This window comes from Odontesthes bonariensis, chromosome 22 (assembly GCF_027942865.1).
Source record: "Odontesthes bonariensis isolate fOdoBon6 chromosome 22, fOdoBon6.hap1, whole genome shotgun sequence".
Taxonomy (NCBI): Eukaryota; Metazoa; Chordata; class Actinopteri; order Atheriniformes; family Atherinopsidae; genus Odontesthes; species Odontesthes bonariensis.
In genome coordinates, this window is record NC_134527.1 from 11088555 (window position 1) to 11116051 (window position 27497).

At 40.5% G+C, this 27497-nt stretch overlaps 2 protein-coding genes across 2 annotated transcripts in view; one reads left to right on the plus strand and one right to left on the minus strand.

Annotated features, from left to right (window-relative positions):
- The window catches only part of LOC142373113 (transmembrane protein 132C-like), a 166743-nt gene that overhangs the window by 41659 nt on the left and 97587 nt on the right, over positions 1-27497 (plus strand). Inside the window, exon 3 of the mRNA XM_075456194.1 lies at positions 19461-20385. Within this exon, the coding sequence (XP_075312309.1) occupies positions 19461-20385 (925 nt within the window). The remainder of the gene's footprint in view (positions 1-19460; positions 20386-27497) is intronic.
- LOC142373285 (G2/M phase-specific E3 ubiquitin-protein ligase) lies at positions 96-7926 on the minus strand. The gene is made up of 10 exons (XM_075456490.1): positions 7852-7926; positions 7620-7729; positions 6196-6414; positions 5965-6100; positions 4353-4672; positions 3636-3958; positions 2251-2432; positions 1536-1708; positions 1219-1433; positions 96-713 (listed from the first exon to the last, which is right to left on the minus strand). Exons 1-10 carry the CDS (start codon positions 7924-7926, stop codon positions 466-468), a joined length of 2001 nt encoding a protein of 666 aa, XP_075312605.1. The 3' UTR covers positions 96-465.

The window sequence follows — 27497 nt, forward strand, 5'->3', positions numbered from 1 at the left end:
AAGTCAGGCTTTTTCAGTTAGCCAGCTTTGTGAAATAACCCCCTGCTCATTCAACAAGTAAACTTGAATTAAACTTGACCAAAAAAAAAAAAAAAAAAAAAGTAATCTTTGGTGGCTGCTGGGTGGCTTGTCCTGTTGACCCACAGTCTGGTATCGAATCTAGACTATGCCATGTGATACTGCCCAACATGAAAAATAAATAGCTCGACAGCTCCATTCTAAGAACATTCATGTAAAACAAACAACAGGACAAATGTAAGCCCTTAGCATTAAATGTATCCCTCCAGTTAACAAAACAAGCAAACTTGTGTCTAGTGTAAATGAAATAACTTGCATTTCCATCATATCCACATAATTGGAGTGGATACCTTTTACCAACATAACTGTTTGATGCTTTGCAATAAACAAAATGTCTTCAAAATAAATTTTTAGAATTGAATTGTGGCATCATTATCAGCAAGAGATCTATGCCATGCCAAAGCCCTGTGTGTTTCTTATTGCAAAGTCCATGTTGCTCTTAAAACCACTGTACGTGCTGTAGATAGGCAGTCGAAGACAGCTGATGCAGGTGTTGGCAACAGGGAACTTTTCTGCTCCACCACTTGGGTGAAGAAACTCGAGGGATGGCTGAGGAGAAAAGCCGATTGGTGGTACTGCATCGGATCCAGTTGCAAATGCTAGGATGTCCCCCAACTTCTTTGATCCATCTTCCTCTGTGGAACAAGCAGGGCAGCACAGAATTAAGCACAGCACACAAACTACATCTTAGAACACACTGGCGGCACGTAAAATTGAAACTCCAGAGCTCCATTTAGAAAATATAGACCACACTATTAAAGGGGATGTTAACAAGCACCGAAAGATCTACTAAACAGCTCAAGCTCTGAACTATGTGGATTTAGAAAGTTCAGTTTCCTGAGTATGGACTGTACTTTCACTGAGACAACTAGCATAGTTTTTTTTTTTTTAGGTACAATGCAAAACAATGTACTTGGCGATGGTGGGCTCTGGTACATGAGTGAGGGACAGGCGCATGAATGAACGAACAAACTAATGTACAGGGGTGGGCGATAAATATGAATGAGAGACAGACCAAATACGTTAAATCATAAACTTTGGAATTATAACACCAGAAGCTTTTTTCCATTTTCTTAGAACTAGTGCACATATGAGTTTCCTGGGTTTTTCTCTCCATCTCTCTCTCCCACACACACACACCTTCAATATCTTGTAAATAGTCCCTCCAGAAAGCAACTACTGTTTCCTCCACTCTTTTCTTGTTGCTCCCCTCCTCTGACCACCGAATGTGGAACAGTCTATCAAGTTGGTCAGCGGTGAGTGGCTTTGGTATGTAGCACATCACTGGAAGGAACGATTCAGGGTGCTTCTGGATCTGCTCCAGGACTCCAAGCGTTTTCAAACCATCTCTGAACCTACAGTAAATTACAGTATGGAGGAAAGGTGATTCAATGAAGAGTTCACTCTTTTGTGTTGGACATCAAACAGGATTGTCAATTCAACTATATTTAAAACACCTTTCAAATGGTCCCCTGACTCGATTGATCACTTGAAACATCAAGACATCTTCTACCAGTCTATCCCTGTCGTCAACAGTTTTCATTAGCTTTAAACAGCCTGCATTGGCAAGATAGTCAAGGAGGGGTTCCGTTGACTGGGTGAGTTCCTCAAGAGTGGTTGATTCTGAAACCTAAGAATAACAGTTTATTTTTTTGTTTAAATCAGATTAAAAAAGAAAAAAGTCGATTTACTGTGCCTCACAAATGATTGTGCAGCCACCTTCCTCATCCAAATTCCATTGCAATTTACCCAATGAAAAATAAATCATCTCTAGCGTCATAGTTACAATCAATGTTAAACATTATTCCAGTGACTGCTTTTAGCTCAAAGCTCTAATTTTCTCAGATTTCACCACTCATTTGCTAGAGGTGATTGTAACTATGATGTTAGTTGCCGATAACGTGCCAGAGATATGATTTTATTCTTAATTGGGTAAGACTACTACAGTATAATGAATGCAACCTCGGCACTTCATCATATCCAAAACGACATCTTGTGGCAGACGCATAATACCTGTGTGAAACGAATATAAACTGATCCATTTAATTGAATGGGGGCCACAAATGATAAGACAGAATGCATTCTTGCAAATATGAATCTTCTGTGCTTGGACCAGTCAAAATCTTTCAATTTACCATAAGCACTGAATATGATGAAATAAAACCAACAAACCTTTTGTATTTTGGCACGGATTTCAGGATCAGCGATGTCCCCCAGGCCTGGTCTAGATTTCTCTGGCCCTTGAACTAAGCAGTCAAACAGTGTTTTGGACAAGAAATTTGGTGAAGGCCCTCCATGTACCAGACTGACGGCAATGGCTTTTCCTGTGATAAAATAACGGTCCTCTCTGACAGCTGAAAAAAAGAGTGGTAGAATTTATGTATGAGTGTACATAACCTTTCAACTGCTGCCATAGAAATCACTTTAAAGGCCTACAGAAAGGTGATTTTTTTGCACAAAACTGAAATAGCAGATCGATTCCTTATATACCATGGATTTTTTTTATGATTTTAAAATAATTTTAGGCCCCTGGATAGTCCTGATTAGGCCCAATAAACTATCACCACATTTGACTCGAATTTGGCAAACTGGAACGACAGATGCGTGACGTCGCGAGTGCCAGCTGCTGGAACAACCCCCAGTAGTTCTAGTAGCGAAGCCAGCAGTTTGCCAGACCTGGACAGCTTCTTCACGGCAAATTTCGATGTGTGCCGCGGGACGTCGCTTGGAAATATAAAACGTTGGGTTCAGTGCAATTTTTATTGCGAGTAGATGTACGAAGTGCGGGAGCCATCTCGCCGTGTGAAGCTCCCTGCGGTGCGGACAGGAATCCACCTGGCGGAGAGCGGACACACTCTCCGCCAGGTGGAGAGTGGAAATCTCGGCACGTCGGGGCTCTTGATGATCGCTCTGCCGGCTGATTTCAGGGCAACCATCCCGCGGTGTGTCCGCTCTCCGCCAGGTGGATTCCCCCTGAGCGTCCACACCGCAGGGAGCTGAACACGGCGGGATGGCTCCGGCTGATTTCACCAGAGAGGAGGCAGGCGGACAGGGAGACACAGACACAAGACCGCGGGTCTCTCTGCTTCCTCTGTCCCCGGTGGTGTGAGCTGCTGAGGGCAACACACGCACCCACAGCACTTCGTACATCTACTCGCAATAAAAACTGCACTGAACCCAACATTTTATTGCCTTCACCACTCAACAAGCATACTACAATAGCGGCAGCCAGGAAAACCCATGGCACCTGTGACGTCACACGGAAGCCCCGCCCCCAGTCTGGAATTCCAGGAAGGATTTCCAAGCGGCAAATTCAAAATCGCAAATTACATGCGTTTATGAAATGTTTTGGTGTAGAGTCCAATGATCATTATTGTTCCTCTGTGTATGTATTATCATTATGTATTGGGTGTAGTGTCAGCTTTCTGTAGGCCTTTAAGTCACAGTCTGTAATCTGAGTTTGGGACCCTCTTTGGTGCCAGGGTAGCTACACTGGCTATAATCTATTTTACAGCGTATAATTCTTTCATGAAAACCAAAAACAAGATGAAGGCTACCTGATGCATCAAGAGCCAAGTTGAGGTTCCCTTCTGTTCCCTCAAACATTTCCGACTGTGCAAGAGCTTCTGTAAGCAGTCGAAGAAATTCTCTTCTCGGACCACCAAGATCCACAGCTTCTTCAGTTGTTCCTTTGTCATCGGAAAATCTCACACAAATCCTGTGTGTCGGGTCAAAAGAGATTCTTTTGAAGCCCCGAATGGCACCATCCAGCACAGCAGCACGGTTGATGTTGAACCGGTTGACTTGTTTATTGTTGATCTTTTCAGCAAGCTTTAACAAAATCCCTTCAATAGGGACACTTGCAGATGAACTTTCTTTTCTGAAAGCAAACATCAAAAGGGAAAATTATGTTTAGATAACGGTTCCAACCATACGCAGTTATAGTGTAGCCATTTGTGCATACACACACCCACCCACATTCTGATTTTCACTTGCGGAGAATAGAAGGTGCCTCTAGCCTTCCAGTGACACTAATCGCAACTTTGAAGGTATGTGCACAAACAGTAATTGGTATAAACGGCATAGGTACAATTTGTGGTCTTTTTCCAATAGGGCACTCAACTTGGGACCCATACTTACAATGGCAACGGTGGTTTTTAGTCTAGCAAAAGCTAAAGAACGGAGCGATCAACAAAATTAGCACCGGGAGCAATCAACAAGACCTCAAGTAATACAAAATATTGTATAATAGAAGGCAATATTCTAATACTCACATCTGGTCTTCCATGCTGGCCGATAAGGCAGCATACAGATCCTCCTCTTCTTCGTCATCAGATGACAGATTAATAACAGATAGGTAAGCTCCGTAATCGGTGGTTGATATTGGAGTGTCAAGATCAAGGCTGCTGGCTGCGGTGCTTGTCGGTACCAGGCTGTGGGGGGCGCTGCTCACAGGTGTCAGGCTGCTGGTCGCTGACATGGTGGGCTGGTCCGGCTGGTCCCTGACAGGGTTACGTCTGCTTGCTCTGGTGGTGACTGAAGGCACCATCTCTACGTCCTCCTCCTCGCAGCAACTTTCATCCGAATTTTCAGGCTTAAAAAGGGATAGAATTTACTGCAGTTAATATCATTTTGTCATTATATCAACTAGCATGTAGCCAACAGTACCTCAAACAAAGGTGCTTTACATACATTTTGTGCAATGTACTAACTTGCGAAAGAACGATATATTTTGAAGATCTAATTGATTGTATGTTTAGTTGTTGGATACTTCACAAGACTCAGCGGTAAAAAAACTGAGCATGTCGGTTTGGTTACATGTTATAGCCTATACCGTAAATCCTCAAATCGTGTCCGGGGGCTTTTATTTACTTAGGCTGCACAGCTCACCAGCCTATATTTGAGGCAGGCTTGTATTAGGGGCCTTTATTTCTTACTATTCCTTCTGTTGTATTGTATTACTTAAATTAAATAATGGGCATAATTACAGTAGGCTAGTATCATTCATTGCAGATGCGTTCAACACTTCCTGCAAATATTTAGCATTGTGCGTCTCCTCACTGAAAAAGAACATTCCGCTTAAGAAATCGCCGGAGCCTGCCCCTGCTTGGTAGAAGTTACGAAGTCACTCACGGGGGAAAAGATTTCCAAAGCTTTGTTTTAAATATTAAAATAAATAAATAAATAAAAATACATGCTATTATGCTTATCGCGGACTAAAAAATCCATTCGATGAGGCTGGTTTCCAGGCTAACTTTCACAACATCCACCTGCTAGTCGGGCTCTAGAGTTAGTGGCTGCATTCAGTTCATAATTTTGCTTCCTCCAATATCGAATTCGTCTCGGATTAATCTCCCAAATGTTCAACACCCTTTCTTTGAATTTCATATAAATTTTCCGCTTTGGTTATAGTCTACAGCTTTATAATCCCTTCTGGAAAAAGTACCCTAGCCAACTTAAACGTAAAAACAAACAGTAGGCTACGATACGTGCATTTCGGCTAAACAATAACGAATTCACCTACATGGTAAAATGTCTTTAATTGCAAACAGTCCATGAAATTAGCCAGCCAGCCACATTAAACGTGAGGAGAACATGTATTTATACATTCAGTAGTAAAATCTGCTTTGCGCTGATGGACTGATGCTGGTAGTTTATAGTAAAATAGGTAGTCTACCTTATTTTAACCCCGGCTTGTATTTTGGGCCCGGCCTTTATTTGTCCGTATATCAACCATGGCCCCGGTCACCATCTGAAACCCGGCTTCTATTTGTGTCCCGGTCTTTATTTGACAATTTACGGGTATGCAACTTTCGAAAATAATAACACATGCACAATTTGGTTACTTTCAAACTCAGAAGTTACAGATAACACCTTAATACATACCTCAAGTGGCCTGGAGGGCCTCACATATAGAGCCTTGAACTTCAACACTTTTTGGATCATATTGGCATCGAGTTGCTGGCCGTCCCTCAACACTGGTGCAATCAACTTGTTGCCACAAGCCATCAGCAGTTCACAGCTGTGCACAATTGAGTACATATCAATAAATAATCATGCTTAAATAACAGACCTTTGGAGTCTTACTGACTATTCCATCATGTTAACGCTACCTACCTAACGTCGTCGGGAATTTTCTCCTTAAAAGCGTCACGTATTTGACGGAGAACTGCCCCATGGTCCCAGGTTTTGTCAAACTCGACAGCATTCAAGATATGCCCCCTTTTGTATAACTGCTCCTTCTTCCGCTGCTTGACGACTATGTCGTCTGTAGGACTCAGCAGCAAAATAATGTCCTTGTTAAAGGTCCGATGGTACAGCGTTTTCTGTCTGGCTCTGTAAAAAGACAAACCAACAATATGCTAGCTGACGAGCAACATTACTTTTATCTAGTAACATAGCAAGCCAGACCCCTACAGCAAAAAGCTGTACAGGGGTCTAGTGACGCTGGATAGCAGTGTGGTCGGGATAAACGGTTGTCTGTTAAGTTGCTGCCTCTGCACTAGGATGGCGCAACAAACAATTAGAAAGTCGTCCCACCAACGGAGCAAACTGGTAAATTAAACTTTTACCGTAGGCTACCCGGTGAGCAAAACTCCGAAAACGTCCTTTTTTTTCAAGAAAAACCTAAGTGCAGTTATCTGTTCGTCTCGCAAAGAAAAATGTATATTTAAATCTTCTAGAGTCGCTGCCAAAGCCAACTCGAAAGACTGTTCGCTGGGCGCAGCCATTGTTTACCTCTCTCGTCACTAGGTAGCCAGGTGTTGTGCCGAGAAGTGCATGCCTGCCGAGAAATGCCGAGAAGTGCATCCCCAATTCGCGGGATCGCGCGTAAACAGTTTCAGGCGTGGATTATTACATTTTTCCAATAAAGTTACAGTGATGATATTGAGCTGACAATGGTTTTTCATCCGTTCATCTTTTTTCTTCATGTAGATGAATAATACATGTACAGTACACTTATGATAATCCCACGATTGTACAGTTTAGAGCATCCCTTACACCTGTTATTATATTATTGTACAAATATTCCAAAGTAAGGGCGGTGACTATCACTTTTGCAGTAAGCCAGAAAGCCGGTTGGAGACATTTTCTATGAATATCAGTCTTTACTCAGTGTAGCCCAGATAAAATAATCCAAAAATTAACAAAGAACTATGAAATTTGACTATTTTCATTTAATTTTAGAGACAATTTTGGACTTGTTGAAATACGCATCTGTTAATTTAATCAGGTAAACAAATTATAATGTAGTTATATCATTCCATACCAGACTCTCTTTAAAGCAGGGGACCAGCAGGGGATGCATTTTTCGGCATTTCTCGGCAGGCATGCACTTTTCGGCATAACACCGGCCTCAGACCCCGCTCCTTACGATTTGAATGGCCCGATTAAGTTTCGATTTTCAGCCTCGCAAAACGACCACAAGTGACTAGCCCGGGAGTGCTAGCTACTTAGCTAGCTAGCCAGCATTAGGACTATGATAATTGATTGAATGCCCCAGATATCTTAAACAATAAAAATAAAACAATTCTACTTACTTTTGTCTTGGTTTAGCTTTCCATGTGCTGTAAGTTGCCCTTGTTTCATAGCGGGGACAAAAGTTACGTAGGCTATGTCGTTGCCTGGAGCAGGTGCGCGTTGCATGCTGCTAGACCCGGGTTCGTACAGTGACCTTATTTCCGAATTGACTGCTGCATTCGAAGGTGTATCGACAGAGTTCGATATTGAGTTTATCAGCGTAGGTGATACAGAGTTAGATATTGAGTTCACCAGCGTAGGGGACTGCAGCAAGTTCCTCAGTAGGCCTATAGCCTCAGCTGTCACAAGCCTATTGTCTGCTGCCATACCGTTGACCGTCGGCGTTGGTTATGATTGGCGCTATGCGCTAAGTTTGTCGCTGTTCAAATTCTGCACTCTTTACTTCCGCCTTCCGGTGAAAGTGAGATACCTTCCGTATGCTAGTGAGATTTCATTCATACATACTACTGAAATGGTCTTACACACACTATTGAAACGCTCTCACGGTCACTACTGAAATTACTTGTATGAATACATGTGAAACGCTTGCACATCCTCATGTAAGAGCATACACACTTATAATTGAAAAACGTATACATACACATTTGAAACATTTATACAAATATATGTGAAACACTTGCACATGTATCTAAACTTTTTATATCTTTGTAATCATATGCAAGAGATTCACTTATGAAGGTATAAGTGTTCAACAATATATGTATATATAACATTTTCATATGTGAATGCATGAGTGTTTCAGATAGATACGTATAAATGTTTCACTTGTATGCATGCAAGCATTTCATATGTATGTGTATATGACACGGAAGTATATATGTATGCGTGTGTGTTTCTCATATGTATGTGTAAGTGTTTCAGACGAGTGTGTATAATGTTTTATATATGAGCGTGCATAGGTTTACAGAGTATGTATGTATGTAAGAGTGTCTCAGTAGTGAGTGTGAGAGTGTCTCAATAGTTAAGTCCTAAACGGCCCCTCATAGTAAGCTTATATCCTGAGACAGTCACATGAACAGGCATAACCATGCACTCACACAACCATAAATCCACAAACCGACAAGGCCTCCTCACTCATATACTGTAAACTTACAACAGAGACATGCTAAGTTGTGATGCATGCATACACACCCAGAGAATCACAAGAACAGGCTCCATTAATTTAGTCTCACACAAACTGCTCTCTTTTGTGTGTTGCCTGTCTATATTATGTGGTCTGATCAGTGGACATGCTTCTCCCAACTCCTTAAATCTCAACACGTGCTCTCGCATGTTCAGTGCTCAACAACCCTCCTCCAACTCATGTTTAAATCCTCCCTCCATGAGGCAGTAGATATAGATCCTTGAGGTGTAAAAAATGATTTTATGCAATTACAGCCAAACCCTGACCATATGGCTAATATCCATGGACTACTTTTAGACTAAATGTGCTGTGAATCATTGTGTTAAATTACATTTCTTTAGTATTGCCATGGATATACCAATTATCTCATTTCTGCCCTAAGGCCAATTAGGGCCCAAATGAGTGCGGCCCTTGAATGTGAAGAGGAATACATGCAAAAGCCTGCTGTGTAGTTTGTGAGCCTCTGCATGGCAGGTACCACCAACAGACTGAAGGCTGATCTCGGACCCCAGGTGTAGGCTTTGCAAAGAGGCTTCTGAGACAGTCCAGTACATAGTAGCACAGTATAGAAAACATTTGTGCCAAGTATGGATTGGAAGTCCCAAAGTTAAAATGGGAGACAACTCCAATGATAGTGGAGAATGACAGAGCTAAGATCCTGTGGGACTTCCAGATCCAGACTAATAAGCAGGTGATGGCTAACGAATTGGACATCGTGGGGGTCAACAAACTGCAGAAGGCAGTAGAAATTCCAAGTGACAGCAACATCAAAAAAGAGGGAACACAAGAAGCTTGAAAAATAGCGCAGAAGAGCGTACAGCTAAGATACTGCATAGAGTGTCAGCCTTATGCTTGAAAGAAGGGTATCGCCCACATGAAGGGCGAGTGTGGGGTATATATATATATATAAAATGCGTTATATAAATGTAACACATTTCTGACTAAGTAGTGACTACACCATCCAGGAAATAAAGGTCTTCACTAAGAACACAGTTATTACACTACCCAACTACTATAGGACACTGTGCAGCTATCAAATTAGGAATGACATCTTGTCGAGAGCTAATGGTTGCATAGCAACAAGTAGCACTATGGGAGTCGTGAGACTTCAGTTTGTGTTTGCTTTATTGGCATAAATGGCACAACAATGGGTCGTAATTTCACCAGAAAACTTGACAGCTTGGCATGTATTGAGATGGATAAGCCATTGCAAAAAAAAAAAAAGAAAGGAATTTCAGAAAGTGAATAAATTGCAATCTGGTTTGGAGAAAGAGGAGATTTTCTGAAGGATTCCGTTGGACTGTAAGGAGAAGATGAGGTGATCTGTCTTTTCTGTGAACAGGTCTGTTTTTTTTGTTTGAAGGACCGCTATGCGACTTGTTAATAGTTGAAGAGCACAAATGTAAAGTTGACTGTTGGTTAGATAAGTCTATTTGAAACATTTCTTGGCTTCCCTAAAACTGTGAGTTGTCAAAACTTTGTGTGTTTAGTGATGTCTCTATTCTGACTCATGCAAATTCATTCATTTATTTTCCACACACGCTTTTGCTAGTTTAGGGCTGTGGGGGAGCTGGAGGATATCCCAGCTGTCATTAAGCAAGAGGCTGGGTACTGTGTAGGCAGGTTACCGGCATTATCACATGGCCAGCACAGAGACAAACGAGACAAATAACCATACACAACTGTACTCACCCTTACGTTCCCTTATCAACTCCTCATTAACCCAACATGTTCGTGGTGGGAACTACACTACCTCACAACCAATTCAAGTTTATACACAAAAGTGTGTGAAAACCAACATGCTTTCATTGATCTAATTACCCCCTTTTTACTTAAATCTCAGTAACCTGCTATAGGCAGTCCAGCTCACCTGTCCGTCTGTCCATGTTAGAACGTCATATTATGTTCTTGAATGATAAATCTTTACTATTTTAGCTTTCTCATAAGAAAATGCTATGTATGCATGTTTGTCCACCTGCCCAAAACTTAGCTGAGTCACAATAAAGGCACAGAATTGTGAGATATGATGGTTTATTTTGCCTGTTGTTTTATATGATGAATCCTTCAGGTAATGTGATGCAAACCCGAAACCACGATATTATTAACATTTAAGCCTAACCACATCTTTTCCCTAAGCCTTCCCCACATAAAACACAATTAATAATCTAACTAATCTTCCTACCATTGATATACTGTGTTCTGAAGACTGTTAGCTGTTTACAGCAATTAGTTTGTGTTTGGGGGGTGTATGATTATATCTGTTTTTCACAGATATAGTAAGTATTATTGAATTCCTCCAATGTTCTCAACAGTATTAATGGTATGCTTTGTATTTTTCTGAATTCTGAAAGCAGCTGTGGTGCCTGATCTCAAAGGTCTATTGACTTTCTTGCTCTGTAACGTTGCTGGAAATGCCAAAACATTACTCACCCTGCTCCTTTTTGCCAACTCACTGAATTATTCTTACTCACTTAACTGCATCTGATTTTATATATTTGCACACAAAAAAAAACTTCCTCGTGTATAATACACAGTATACCTCAAATGGATTCACTTGGATATGATTACTATGTGCAGAGAGTCATTGTTATTTATGACATGGGGTCTCCCTCCATCTAAGCACACCACCGCATCATCTGTCACTGTCACTACTTTTATTTGACTGCCTTTCAAAGTGTGGTTACTTCAGTCAAAGAGAGAGGTAGTCACATTCATGAGCTCACCGAGGCGGTCCGGCAGAGAAGTTGAAGCTTCGATTACGCCTGTGGGTGTATGAAGGCTAACTGGTGCTCTGCTCTGCTCAGCACATTTCTCGTCCCTTCAAGAACGCTCGTCTCCGAGTTCATCTCATCCAAACAACTACTGGCTCCTTTGTGACTCCCTGCGCCCCCCCCCCCCCCCCCCCCCTTTCTGACACCGTACATTGCACAACATTGGACCCAAAGGCAATAGTCAGAATGAAAGTGTTATAAAAAGCCCATTCATGTCCCAAATGCATTTTAAAGGCAGAAAGTTTTGAGTTTTTTTGTTCCATCTCTGCACAACTGGCTAAGTGCTGTTCATTGCTGCAGCTCAATAACTCCACCAGGGAGATGTGATGTCTTATAGTATAAGTGTAAAAAAAAAAAAAAAAAGGAGGTTCTTAAAGCAGATAAAAAAAAATGCTCAGGAGCTGCTGGAATTTCTCCCCAGTCATGCACACCTATTGCCCAAAAGGGCATTTTTTCTTTATTTCTGTTTTAAAATGACATTCCTTTGGGATTCCTGTTCAGCAGAAATATATTATTGTCAAACGTGATGAAATGGAGGTGGAATTTTAAATCCTATTCTTTACAGCAGTTGCCATTTTGATAAAATTGAGGCCGCTTGTGGTGCAACACACTGGCTATTAAATAAATGACAGCTTACAGACAACTCATTTTCAGCTTTGTTTAGACCATGTAACATGTACTCTCTCCATCTCCTTCCCCGCTGAGAAAAGGAGAAAATTTATGCTCTTCTCTTTGACTGTGGCCTTGATGGTACAGTGGAGATATTTTATACTTGTATCAAAGACACACACATAGACACACAAAAAAAGAAATGTACTGAAACAGTAATGGTCTCCCACGCTAGACATGCTAATTACAGAAAAACGGTTCAAAGAGTGTGACACAGTGTTCAAACTGTGTCATCAAAATTGTTTTAATTCCTTTTTCAGGCTGCTTCACTTCTTCTTATTTGGTTACTCAATGGCAGAGGTAATATGTTTATCATTTCAAGCACATAAAGAGGGATTTTTTTTAAAAAAAGGCATGTTTTTCTGTCTGCACCCTTCATCTCTGAAAATGATCTGTTTTCAATATCCAAATGACTATTTATGTATTTGTGATGAGTTTTAATTACATAGTCTTCTTCGTTGATTATTTTTTTTAATTGGCTCAATCTCTAAGTGTATAGATGCCCTTATGGAAGCAAAGAATGCCTTGTGCTACAGAAAAAATAGAAAGAAAAACATGTTTATTCGTTTGATCATACTATGTATGTGTGTTTATTTGAAAGGTGAGATGAGAGGCTGATGCTTGCAAGAGAAAGATAAAAACACACGCTGTAAGCTCCTTATATTCAGACTCAGATTTTTGTTGACATAAATGACATAAAGGCCATTTTGGAGCTAAAGGGGCCATAAGATTTACCCGAGGTGAAAACAGCTCTACTTCTGAAGAAACACAAGTCCCAGAATTATTGCTGATATCTGTAAAAATATGAAGCCCTGCCCCATCCATCTCGGTTGGGTCACAATACTTCATTTTCCCTCATTTCTCTGAAAGGGGAAAATATGATTCCCCTATCGATTGCTGCATAAATGTGTTGCCTCGTGATGAAAGATGAGGTGTGCTTTGCTTTTATGTGATCCGATTAACCTCCAGCTGGGAGTGGGCTCTCTGCTCTGCCCCGGTTCTCATGCAGTGTCAGAGTGCGTGTGACGGCACTTAAAGCGATTAGTGCTCCTTTGTTATTAGTTCGTGTTAAGATATCATCCAAGACATTTCATTAACCAGGAGATCTGTTGCTAGCTACTCAAGGTTTTGTGTTGAATAGCTTCCACTGAACGGACATGGTCCCGTTTTTTTGACTGTAACAGTAAAATTTTCTATTTTATAGAAAATACTCAAATAGAAATACTCATGAGTTACCTTTTTTCAATCTGAAATCAGAATTTTTGATGACAAAAATGGTCTTTCGGCTTTGCGATGATGCTGTTAAGTTCAGTGAGATGAATATTTTGAATAGCTTAAAGGGACACTATGTAATTTCTTCCCCCATCTAGTGGTGCAATTTTATTTTGCAAAGTTGAATGAATTTGCTCTCTAGCGCCTCACGTTTTCAAATGTGCGCTGCAACTTCTTGAACTACGGCAAGCGAAATGTGTCAAGATTCAAGAAGCTATAGCTTCAGACTCAAGGTCCATACAAACAAAAAGAAATCAAGACACACAGTACAAAGGATTATATAACACACATACAACAACACTATGAATACAGATGACAGATAACATGTCAGATAACATAACATCTCCTTTGGTGTGCAAGCAATGCAATTAGTCATATTCCGGGAGTTACCGGAAGTGACGTCGACGCAGCGTTAGCATTAGCCTGCGTTAGCAATAGGAGCATTAGCAGCGGTAAATAAACTCCCGGTAAACTTACAAACTTTCTAATGCCTCGTTTTGTGAGTTAAGAGCCTATGTGTACTACGGCAGAAGTTTGGTAACAATCAATGCATTATTAGTGGGATCATTTACGAGATAAAATCTATTTAGCATTTTTTTTTTTTTTTAAACTTTATTAGTAAATCAACAAAATAACAGTTTACAAATGTGAGCATAACGCCAAAAAGAAGATATCCAGGGGGAGCATAGGAATAATAATAAAAAGAAGAAGATGATGCACTTACAAAAAGAAAGCTAATGAACACAAAGACATATGTGCCAAGGAATAAAATCTATTTAGCATTAGCGGCTGTAATAAGCCATTTGGCGGAAATGACGTCACAATGACGTCATTTCTGCTTGTAGGCCTGGTGGGGAAATCGCGATTCGAAGTGCTTTATGTCCCTCTCGGCACTTCGTCATTTTTCATAGACCGGAAGGACATGGCAGCCTCCATAGAGCTTACCTGCTCTATGTAGATACAGACTAGTTATTCTTCACTCAGGAGGATAAGTGAGATTTTTGACAGAGATCATTTTACACCAATGAGGACTAACTTATGAATGAATATGTTGATTTGAGCTAATAAATGACTTAATTTATTACATAGTGTCCCTTTAAAAATCTGTAGCTCTGCTACGTCGCCTCCTCTCTGGTGTTGAAGACATTCTTTCTCCTCTCTCCTTGATGTGCACGTAAGAACTTATCAGCAACTGTCTTTGATATGGCTTTTTTAAACTTCCCGACTTTGGCATTGGCAATTTCTCCATCTGAGCTGTAACTGACATTTATATCTGGCCCTCCAAGAGCCCAAAATATTCTTTTTATTCCATTGTTCGGTAGCTGGAAATGAGAACGCTAGGTCTCACACCGACCCATAGTTGGTCCATTGACGGGGACTCGGGTCCCCTAAGCAGTTTCTCCACAGACAAAGCTTTGACACTGAGCAAATGTTTAACAATAAGAGAATGCCATGTAAAGACCATGCCTTAATGTTTTACCCCGTGGATGTAGAGAAATCTAGGATGTCAAAAGCTTTTTAAATGTCAGTGTTACAAGACACAAAACAAGATGTGCCTTCCTTTATAAAACACACAATCAGAAGAGCAGAAAGCGTAGGTAAGTCCTGATGCCGAAAAGACAGAAATAACAGGAGCAACAACCGGAAAAAAAAAAAAAAAAAATCATGTTTAGTCTAAAATTTAAATTTACTCTCATCCTTCCAATTATTTTTGCTGGCCCTATAGGTTATTGACAGACATTGAAAATATGTTTCATATTAGACAATTCTGCCGCATCAGTAAAGGAAATAATACAGTATAATAATTTGCAGAGCAGTTCTGAAGACATAAGAGAACATATAATGGAATTATGTGAACAAGAAATACAATTGGCAATATGTTGAGCAGCTTTATAACGTTGTCAGCTGGAATTGTTTTCAGTGAAAAGGTCTATCAAAAACAAGTTAGTCTTTTGAAAGCCCTTACTATTTTGAACATTTTTGAAGGACAAGATGCTGCTGTATAATTTTACCACAGACAACAAATGCAGCAGAAAAAGAATCAATCACTGCTTCCTACTCTCCCATCTATAGGGATGAAATCCCATCAATGAAGTTAATCAATCAAAAGTTGTGGACTCAAAGACTTAAACCCTTTCCTTTTTCCTAAAGTTTATACTCATGCATTGTGATTTTAAGAACGACTACTTTTAGCAGTGAATTAATTAAGTCTTTAAATTCTTAATAAACTATGATACCTGGTCAAGAGGTAAGATGTCCAAAAGAGAAAGTGTGTGGCACACTAATGCATTTTTAATAGTTTTTGAACAATAGGACTCCATGGCACAGAGGAAAAGGATATTATAGGCTTTGCTGGTTAGAAGAAAAGCAGCTATTAAGTAATCCCTCTCTCTTATTCCCTGAAAAAAAAAAGATTTAAAGTCTGTTATGGATGAAAACTGAGCAGATTAGATTAAATGCTGAATTGATCGACAATTGGACCAGATTTAGAATTCATAGAGTTTTTCTTGTCAGTCAGTAACAGCTTCTGCTTGGTTTATTCAGTAAAAGAATAGTTAAGAGAAGTTGGAGCAGCAGGTTGGGAAGCTGTGAACTCTTTTTTTTTTTTTTTTTACAGCAACTTCTGTAGGTCTCCTACAAAGATAAAATCCCTCATGTAATCTGTCACTTTTTCTGAACTCTTATAAGAGAACAATCCCCAAACACCTCCACCTCCCCACTCCATCCTCTGTTCATCTTCCCACCTCTTTCCTTGAACACTTCTCCCTGCATAAATCCCATATAAGAAAATCTGTTTGATTAACATATTACTGAAGTTGGCCAAGTTAATATATTTGATCGGGGAGTGGCAGATGCACACATGGTGAGGATAAAGATTGTAAGAGAAGAGGAGGAGGAGAGGCGAGGCAAGATGAAGGGATTATGTTTCTTGGGTGAAGTTCTGTTCGCCTGGGAAAAGAACAGGTGATTCTAAAAAAAAATGGTTGGATTTGAAGCCACACATCTGTCTCTGGGACTTAAATGCTTAAATGCAATTTTTAGGGTCTATTTTTTAAGTTGTTTGCTTCACAAATAGAAAGAGAAAGCTGCCAAATCCATGGACATCACCTTCTTCATGCTGTAGGAATGGCATGGAAAATCTTTTTAATACATTTTAATTTGTAACCACATGTGTCTGTGAGCCCCTAGCTCACACAGCATGAATATAACATCAAGACGTTAAATCCTGAATCCAACATCTGTCTAATGATGAGGTTCGGTTCAGCTGCTTGTTTGATATGTGATCAGACTCCTCATCCTATGTCCTAAGGGGTTGTCAGTGCCCAAAAATCCTCTGCAAGAGTTTACAGCCAGGATTTACCACAGAGGTTAAGTTATCTACACAAATCATTCCCTTTTTCATTTGCGGCAACAGTTGTACAGCCACGATTTACAAGTATAGTAGCTGCAGACATGAAATCCAAGGGCAACTCAGGGCTGCAAATCACACCAGCTTTGCCTCTCTATTTACGTTGTCCTGTCGATGTCACGAAGAGGGAAATATTCTAAATCTAAAGTTACAAATGACAACATTTTCATACTCTAATGAGATATTTAATACCATGTGCGTTATAACAAGTAGAAACTGGGACATTGTGCCGTCACATCCCCCAATGAAAAGGATAGACAGGAAAATCCTCTCAGTCTGCTGTCAGCATGATCCAGCATCAACCATGAGCCTCCTTCTTGACATCTGTCTTGGTTTTGTTGTTTTAAGAGTTAACTTAATTCTGCAGTCACTGCATGTTATCTCAGTTAAAGTCCTAAACTCTTTTTTTAATACCACTCCATCACTCTTATTTGATAGATTGCTAAGTTTAAAGATGTGCAACATGAAAGCGTTTGCTTTAAAAATACTGCAACGCATTTAGAGTCATAATGTCTCATTCATATTTTAATTTGTGACTCATATCAGACATTTTACTATTCACACAAATGTATACTAAGAAAGGGGCCTCAAATTAGATTGATTCATCTTGATCCATTTTGTTTATTTGGACAGCCAACTCAGTTTCAAAGCTGTGTGGGAGACACAGGTCTTATTTAGAACAAATCTTAATTATCTGAGGGAATACAAGGAAGCCATGTGAATGATGCATCAGTAAATACCAAAATAGACTTTGCTTTATATAGCCTGTTGCACATTAAAAAGATCTACTGAGTTGCATGCACCAGACAGAGGGAAGCATTTCTGAACTGTTGTCTTTTTCTAGTCCATTCGCTCACTTGTCTATATCACCTGGACAGCATTTGCGTAATGTCTGCCTAGTGGTTTGTTTAACAGGACTTTAGTTTGAATTATTTTAGAAAATGAAAGGACCAGTTTGTACATTTTTCATTAAGCAGGTGGGTTGACAATTTAATGTGTCGTTGTTTCTGAAGTGCTGCTGTTGTGACTGCTTCTGTCCATATGGTGAGCCAGTCATGCTCTGCGGCCATTGACTGTCACAAATCACTACCACGCCATGTATCCCGCAGCATGCAGGGTTCGGGACAGAAAATCAATGGACTCTAATGGGCTTCTCCATCAGTCCAAATATCTGAAGCTTCATGCTTGATGGTGAGGAGATAGAGGCGATGGGGAGAATTTACAGGATGGGGAGAGGGAGTGATAGTGGCAGGTTTTAAGGTCATTGGAGGGCTGGTGCTGTTGAGTGACATTGGTTTAAGAATGTGCTCTATTGTAAAGCGACAAAGTTACTTTAACGAAAAAAAGGCCAAAACTGCAAGACAAGAGAGGATTGGTAGATCAATTACAATAGATGACTTTGCAATTAAAACCATCATTTTTGTTTTCTTGGCACAAACATTTGGAGGATGTATGCTTTACCTATGAAACATACAGTATAAGATATCTGTAGAGAAAGGTAGAAAGGGTATGTTGCCATAATAATGCTAGATCATGAAAGTCAAAAGTGGGGTCGTTATTAAAATCTCACATACAGCAAACTCACCAAAACTAAAAGAAACCTTTGCATGAACATATGCAAGCAGGATGCTGACTTATGATTTCAAATTAAGGTGTAACTGCCAAAGGGGATGAAATTAGGATTCAGAAGAAGGCACAAAGAGGCAGATGCATGCAGTCAGACAATTCTTTGTGCCTGTAGTTGCTTTTAACTGACTTTGTTTTCAGCATACAAACTGGGTAAAAAATTGTTGGTCAGTATAGTCATTGATCAGTTTTGAGGCCGGTTCTGACAGTTAAGAACACACGAGCACTGCTCAAAGCTCGTTTCCTGTTGCCTCTGTGTTTCACTTAAACATATATGTTCTACCACAGTCACCGCGTTTGTGTTTACCTTCACAAGCCTTTACTATGGCAATGTCTCATTCTCAAATTGTCCATTTTAAAAGTGACCTCATTTGTGCCACTGATACACTCTCTTGAGTAGAGTGTTTCATTTTGAGGGTCTCGAACAAGCTCATATTGAACAGAATCATTGTAAAAAGGTTGAATGTCAGATGAAGAACAAATTAGTGCAAGAAGGAGAGATTTAAATGAGAGCTAAATAAGACTTTGATGAGTTAATGTGCCATAATGAAAAGAACTGGGAGCGGGAGGGAACATTGAAAATCCAGATAAGCACAGACTGAGAAAGGCACAACTGTTTTGAACAAATTCTTCTAAATAAGAGCAGTGACTCATGAAAGTGATATCATACGGAAATGTCTCAGACAAGCCGTTTAACATTCATTGCTGGAACTGACTGAAGATATGATTGTCTTATGTTACAGGCAATGAATACAAATGCTATGTTAAATGTGAACTTCCACTGTCAAGCTTGTTATTTACCTCATCCAGTTTTACTTTTCTGCTCTTTGATTTTATGCCTAGATTAGGATTTGTTGACCGCGTTAATAAAACAGGTCTTTTCTATACAGCAACAAGTGCAATGACACAGAATTTTTCCTGATTGTTGAAACAGCTTGGTGAGTTATTTGTCGTGTTCTCTTTCTTTCAGTGGTGAACAGCAAAGTAATCCTAGATGGCCTGCAGAGGTACAGCCCCACGCCAATCTATCTGCCTGTCAGCTACCGGATCCTCAATGCAGAGTCAGCGTTCTTTTTGCTGGAGGCAAACCAGGACCTAATGAGGAACTCCAGCCTGCAAGCTCGCACAGAGTCCTTCTTCATCCACCAGGCGCGGCAGATGCCCTTTGTAAATGCTAGCTATGGACCATTGTCTGTCCAGCAGCCCGTACCCCTGGAGATGCTGCAAACACTGCCGGGGCCATTTAACACACCATCCTTCACTTCATCCTCAGTGCCAACATCAGCAACCTCATCACCTCTTTTTACATTCAACTGGAAGGTTCACACCTACATTATCAGTGAGCGGATTCACCCCAGCTGGCCAAAAGTTCAAGTGCTGTTCTACATCGCAGGCAGGGACTGGGATGACTACAGTGCTATCCATAAGCTGCCCTGCATCAGAATGTTTGCCTTTCATGAGACCCAAGAAGTGCGTGGGGTATGCAGACTAAAAGGCGAGCTGGGCATATGTGTAGCTGAGCTGGAGCCCCTGGCCAGCTGGTTCAGCCCGCCTACTGTGAGGCCTGGGAGGCAGAGGGTCTCGGAGCAGGCTCAGGGCACTCCTGTTGAGCTCTATTATGTGGTCCAAACAACAGACAGTGGAGACTGCAGCTCGGAGGATTCAAGAAAGGGCAGCTTGGTTCGCTCAGAGCAGCAGAGGCCACTGGGCTACTATGCAGGGCATACACCTATGCAGCGCATAGGGAGTGTCAGGCTGTTTCAGCCGCTGACGGAGCTGAAGCTGGACAATTACTTTGTGGTGATGGCACCCTCTAAACCCATCAGACAGAGAGAAACAGTCTCGACCTTCCTGGCTCTCTCCACGCTTTCTTCGGTGCAAATTTTCACCCTCAGGTGAGTTTGCATGAGTTTCTCTGCAGCTGTGTTGCACAAATTGTTGAATATGCATTTTTGTTAAAGAGATCTCAGTTTCCTGGTAAACTGGCAGTTATTGCATCTCCTTTTTTCCCATGAGCGGGTCCTTTTGTAGTCTGGCAGCAAGCTTGTAAAAGTCATAAAAGTAGTCTGCAATGTGGGATTCTTTTTTTGGCACTGGAGATTAGAAAATGTTTCTGTTAAAGGCTTTTGATTTGTCACACCATTTGCTAGTTTTACTGACAACATTTCCATGATGTTTCATTCTACCAGAAGCTGTTAGATCATTTATCTTGGTTATTTTGGACATTTGCCCATTATCGTGGAAACAAGACGGTGGTGACCCAGAGAGTTCTCATCTGCTCAGGAACCCTGCTTTACTGTGTGAACAACAACCCAGACAAAAAATTCTCCTGCTGTGCTTCTTCTGTGCTAATGTTCATTTCAGCGTGCGGAAACCTTTCGTCACACAGCATTGTCTCAGCGAAAACACACTTTCGACCGTCTTCGAACCTTACATTGATCTAATTGTGCTCACTTTTTGTGCCTGTATCAACTATAGCAATGGTTTTGTTGCCAGTAAAGGAACCAATAATAACAATATAATATTGATCCAACTGATTTTGAACAAGTGTTGATTTACATGTTATTATATTATAAAAGACACAGGTTGCAAACAGCTTTTCAAACTTCCACAGTTTTGTATGACTTTTCAGAATCCCACTAAATGTCAAATTATGAAAGTAAAACAAAACCAAAAGAAAAAAGTGTTGTAGATAGTTTTGAAAAAGCCCGTTGGCTTCCTTTTTTTGCTTACCTCTTTTCTACATGTAGCTCTAAAAAAAACATTTCATGGAAAAACAAATTATGAAACACACATTATCTAGGTGAAAATGAAAATATGATGAAAACTGAATAAACTGATCATTACTGAAACTTATTTCCATTGAAAAAATACAAAGACTGCAGGCTAATTCATTTTCATTAATACATGTTCTGATGAGGAATTGGTGTGATAAGCATTCTTGGCATAACTTACTCTGATATTTTGCTCAAACCACCAGTGTCCCGACTATGCTGAGGGATCAAACCAGCTATCTTTCCAGCTAGCTTCATTTAATTGTTAACACAGGAAATCTGCCTCCAATCGAGTTTAGAAGAGAATGGAATAGAATATGCTGTGTTTGCTCCTCAACAAGGAAATTTGCATTGTTGCAGCAGCACAGTGATAGACCTAACACAGGAATAAGATCCTTAGAAAAATTTGGATAAGATAAGATACAAATATTTTGTATATTTGTATATTTACTTTTTGCTTAGTTACACATTAATAAGATGTGAAATATACAGCAAACAAAAACTACAAGAAACAGAATATTGTGCAGGCAATGAAAACAGCTACAGAAATAGACATGAATGTTGCCATGACTACCGCAGAAACACAGGTATTGCACGGTAGATGTCAATTGCACATCGATTCAAACAATATTGCACAGTTGGATGTGAAGCTGTTTGAGTCTTTTTTTTAGTGTTTATGTTCTTTATTCTGTTTGTGGGCCGCATTGCTGAATGTGTAGTCTGACAGGTTCAGTAAAGAAGGACCTCTATCCCCCTTCACACTTTAAGGGTGCAGTAACCTGTCACCAAAGAAGCTTTCCAGTGCCTTCACAAAGTCATGCATGAGGTAAGAGACATTGTCTGGGAGTGATGATAGCTTGGCTAGCTTCTTCCTGTCTTCCACCATCCGCTGGTGGGTCGAGGGGGCACCCCAGGACAGAGTTTGTCTTTCTGAATTGTTTATTGAGTCTCTTCCTCTCAGCAGGCAAGATGCTGCTTCCCCAACAGACCACTCCTTAAAAATGGCTGATGCCACAAAAGAGTTGAAAACAGTCTTAAGGATGCCAGATTTATATTCGTGTGTCTCTGCAGACTTTAGTAAGACAGATTTTGGTTCATTTCTGTGTGCTCCAGGTTGTCCCTCTGAAGAACAGGCTGTACGGTGTTGAAAGCACTGGAGAAATACAAAAGAGAGAAAAAGATTCTCATAGTGTTCCCAGACTTTTCTAGGTGAGACAGAAACAAGGCAGTGATTGTATCATCCACCCCGATGCCAGGTTTGTTTGCAAGCTGGTCCATAGATGAGCTCACCTGCGGTTGGAAGTTGACAGGCACCAGCCTCTCCAGGGTCTTAATCAGGTGTGATGTCCGTTGAGATCCTTCAGGAAAACATTGTTTAAGAGACGTCAGCAATTTCCATTCTGTTATACAGTGGCGGTCCGTCACTGATTTACGCCCCGGGCGAAACCCGGTACTGGCGCCCCCGACCCCCCTACTGCTCACAGAGAGATGTTGCACTTCACTGTGCGTTGTGGTGGGAGCATCAGTGTAGTGTAGTGTTAGCTTAGCAGACTGACCTGTCATTATTTCCTTCTCCGTTTTCACCCATTTGGTCCATCACCACCTGCAATACTGTGCTGGCTCATTCTGTCTTCTTCACTTTCCCATTAGTACTATTATTGATACCACGTTCGTCGCCCTCTGGCACGTAGAAACACCTCCAATATCAATAAAATACCAATTTGTTTTTTTTGTTTTTTTTTGGATCGTTTTTTTTTTTTTTTTTTTCACCCCCCCGCGATGCCGCCCCGGGCGCCTGCCCGGTCGGCCCGCCTCTAGGACCGCCCCTGCTGTTCTATTCATACATCTGTTTATTAGCTGTTTATTTGTCTTTCATGTCTAACTGTATCACTATTGACAGAGGTTGCTGAATTCCTCAGTAAAGCCATTAAAAGAGGAATGACGATTGTTTGGCAATGTGGATGTGTTCGCTTCTGTGAATCAATTGGAAAATAAGGTTCTTATTTCTCTGATTTACTGCTTTGTTTCTCAGCTTGGGCTGAAACGCAGTGCTTGAACTGGTAGAGTCAGGGGAGGAGGGGCCAAGTTGGAATGTTAAGTCTGCAAAACAGCCGTAGAAAATTGTAGCTTTGCATGCCTTGAAGCCTAATGAGAAGTGTTAAAATTTACATTGTTGAAGATATGCTTCGTTAAATGTTTCATAATATTCAGGTATAAGAGTGAGGATAGAGCCTTGTAGAGCCCTGGCCCATTTAACAACCAAAGATTAGAACTTGATATCAGTTTTACACCGTGTTTCTTGCTTGCATACCTGAGAACTTACCCATAAAAACTATTTGCTGAACCCCCTTTTTAAAGAAGCCTCCGTAAATGCAAAGGCAAGTAACTGCATGCTAAACTAAATAACTAAATGCAATGCTTCTAAATACAAGTGTGATGGGGGCGGTCGGTGGCGTAGTGGGTTAAGCGGCCACCCCATGTGCAGAGGCTACAGTCCTCGCTGCAGCTGGCCCCGGTTTGAGTCCCGCACCGAGCGGCCCTGTGCTGCGTGTCTTTCCCCTCTCTCTGCCCCCTGTCTCTCTCAGACTGTCCTAACATTAAAGGCATAAAAAGCCCAAAAAAATACTTTAAAAAAAAATAAAAAATACAAGTGTGATGGCAGAGGTGATTTGCTTGCCTTTATTGTAACTTCCCAATTCATTGTCAAGGATATTAGCTACATGAGTCTTTAACACAATCCAAACCACATCTTTGCTTGTTGGTAGATTGCTTTGCTTAGATAACACCTTAATTACACCTTTGCACTAGTTATTTAGGTTGTTTTATGTACTTACTCTTAAAATTGCAAGTTTGTAACCATTTTTTATCTGCGGTGATACCACAGAGCAGCAGCGGAGTATTGATTCATTGAGCTTCTCGCATACAAATTACAATTCAAAGTGACTGTAATTGCTCCATGTTGTGTGATGCAAATTAAGGTGTAAGGAACAAGCATTTCCACTAGGCTACTTTTATGCCTGAGATCTAAATCATGGCAGATGAAACAGTTAGCAGCCTCAAAGTGGAGCTGTGACAGAGGGCTTTGGCAATTTGTCAACCCTGGGTGAGCAGGAAATCTGCCAAAAAGGCTCATTGCTTTTTCTCTCACTCCAGTGATGATGAACTCCCATGAAGTATTAGCACTCGGCGTGTGTGTTTATCACATTTGACAGCAAGTGTGTAAATAGGAACTTTAAAGGCGGTATTTTTCCTTCAGTGCCTCTTTGCACCAGTGTTGCACCCCATCCGTTCCAGAAGTTCTGCTTTTTCTATGTTTTCCATTGGGAGAGCAAAGACTTAAAATTTAACTAAAATACCTCATTAGCAACCAAAAGATTAAGCGTCAAAGTGTTTGAAAACGGCAGGATACCCTACACTACCTCACTGCCATCTTACCAAACTCTGTAAGTGAACATCCGTTTCCTGAGTTTTAATCCCCCAACAGCTTTGTTGCAGGTAGCTTTTATCTCACAGAACAAAACATGTGGTGCAATGTGATACATTTTTAGTTCCTGGATTTTCTGATACTAAATCATATCAAATATCCTTGAAGCTCCCAATATCCTTCTGATGATGATGTAAATTCAAGTACTGTGCCACTAGTGTTGAGGGGCTGGGTGCTACTTTGGTGTTTTTGAGATTCTATGCTGTTGAACAGAGAGTTTCTTCTTCTCCATCTCGTTGTATGTGTTTGCTTACTGCCAGCCAATGTTTGCCTTTGCTGTAGTGTGGGTGTGTTTATGGACAGCTTAGCTTAAGTAGCTTTGGTGTGCCTCTCTCAGCTGCTGAGGCATCATTAACTATTTATGGATTACTCCCTTCCTTCCCCATTATCTTTACCTCCTGTCTTATCCATTCCCTCCTCCTCATCCACCAGCATAACTTGTGACAAAAGAATATCAGAATCCCTCTGGACAGCCTTTATTTCCACCCATGCTGCTGTCAGATGGTATCAGTCCTGTCTTTAATCTGAATTTGACTTTTAATGCATTCTTTTCAAAGTACCATATTTTTAGGACTTTTTTAGGATAAAATATTGTAGTGTACAATCCTCGGACTGCTTACTTGAAACAGATATCTAAGAGCACAATACAAGGGTAACCAGGAATATAATTTTGAAATCAAAATACAGCAATTTAATAGTCTGTCTGCTTTTGCTTTATTGAGAGTATGACAAACTGCCAGAGGGCTTGCAAGCAAAAATGTTTGATTTACTTTGCTTTCTCTAGATTTCTTAGTTTGCAAAGCCTCGATTCCTCTCATTTCATTAAAAATGTCAGTGACCATTTATCAATTTGCTTTTAAGTCAACTTAGATGTGAATGTGGGATCATTTATGCCCTTCATGTCCCATTTATATGCAGTGGATGTCAAAAAAACTTGGGCAAAGGATACACCTGTCCATTCTCGCCTATAGCTTCATGGCAAACGACCTCTCTCCTCACTCCTCTGGGTGCATTTTAAGAACCGAGACATCCTTTGACATGTTATGCTGAGATCGATTTTCTTAGGTCACTGACAGAGAACGCAGGAGAGAACAGGCACAAACAAATAAGAGAAGCTTTTTGATGAGTTTTCTTTAAGGTTAATGTAGTCTCAGTTTCACGGAGCTTTGTTGTGGTAACTTCAGCACTGTTGTCATTATGGCAACTTTACCTATTTAAAAAGAGAAAGAAAAATGTGAAATAGTCATGAACAAAAAAAAAAAAAACAAGAAAAGAAAAGCATTTTTTTTTTTGTGCCACCCGGCAATGGTTTTATAATAAAGTTATTTCAAAAGGAAGCCTGGTTTATGTCTGACATTTTTTGTGTGTTTAGCCTAGGGGGCAGGGATCTGGAGTCATTAATCCAGTAAGGAGTTTTTAATGAGATAGCACTGTCTCTTTTAACAAAGGCCAAGATGTTTTCCTAACCTTTAGCTTTTAAAGCCCAGCTTTTGCCAAGTAGTTTGTAATGTGTGAAATAGTGGCAAAACTGAGACTGAAAAGTAGACTTACTTTAAAACCGTAAAACATCAACGACTTGAATGGAAGTCCAACTCAGTTGTTCAGCCTGACAGTTGTGTATGTATCCCTGTCTCTCAACCCCCTCTGATGCAGAACCTGTTGCCTGTTAAATCTTGTTCCAAAAACTATTTCACTAGATGTGCTGTGAAGTTGCGTCTCTATGGAGTTATTATTGTGTCTGGTAGCATGAATAAAGCTACAAAACTGTGAATATTTCACATTTTGCTATGAGACTGACCTCTTAGATGCAAAGTGATGTTTTCATGATGCACAGCCCAGACTCATAAGAAAGTTGTTTAAACAAGTCGGTTTGTTTACATCTGAAAAAGGTAGTGTCGCAGTCCATTGTCAAAAATCATGACATGGCAATGTAGAGCAACATCGATGGAATCCTCAATCCTAAAACATATAAGCCTTAACCTGGTATATTTATCTAACCCTAATGGTGTGTTATTAATGTCAAATCCTAACTTTTCACAAATGAGACCAAAACAAGTGAAAGGAGGAACCTACGGTTCACCTATTTGTGCTCTCTGGCATATTAGTTAGCGGATTAACAGCATCCGCCACCTCTCTCTCCTTTTAAGCATCAAAATGAACAGTGTCAAAAGTTAACGTTGTCACAAAGCAAAACATTGACATATTAGGATGCTGCACATGAATGTTATTGCATAGTCAGACATGTAATCATAATGTACTCATGTGGTGACACCTAATCTGCGTCTCCATATTCACAAAGAGAAAATAGTCAGAAAAACAGTCATTGTACTATTTCTGAGCCTTCACTGCAAAACTGCAACATTTAGCATTATGGAACAATTTAACTGTTACAAACTCTGTGGCGAGACTGAGTGGTTTGTCATTTTCTTTGAGATATACAAATAGTTATTAAGTTAATGAAGGACAAAATGGCAATTTTGAAGAATTTTTTTTAGGGCTGGGAAAGTTAACTCGTTATTATCGCGTTGACTCGTTAATTATTTAACGCCGATAAATATTTTATCGCGCATTATTTTTTATTTAAAAAAAGGCTTTTGTGCCTTTAATGGATAGGAAAGTTCACAGAGACAGGAAGCACAGGGGAACAACACGCAGCACAGGGCCATCCGATGCGGGACTCAAACCGGGGCCAGCTGCAGTGAGGACTATAGCCACTTGTACATGGGGCGTCTGCTCAACCCACGGATTA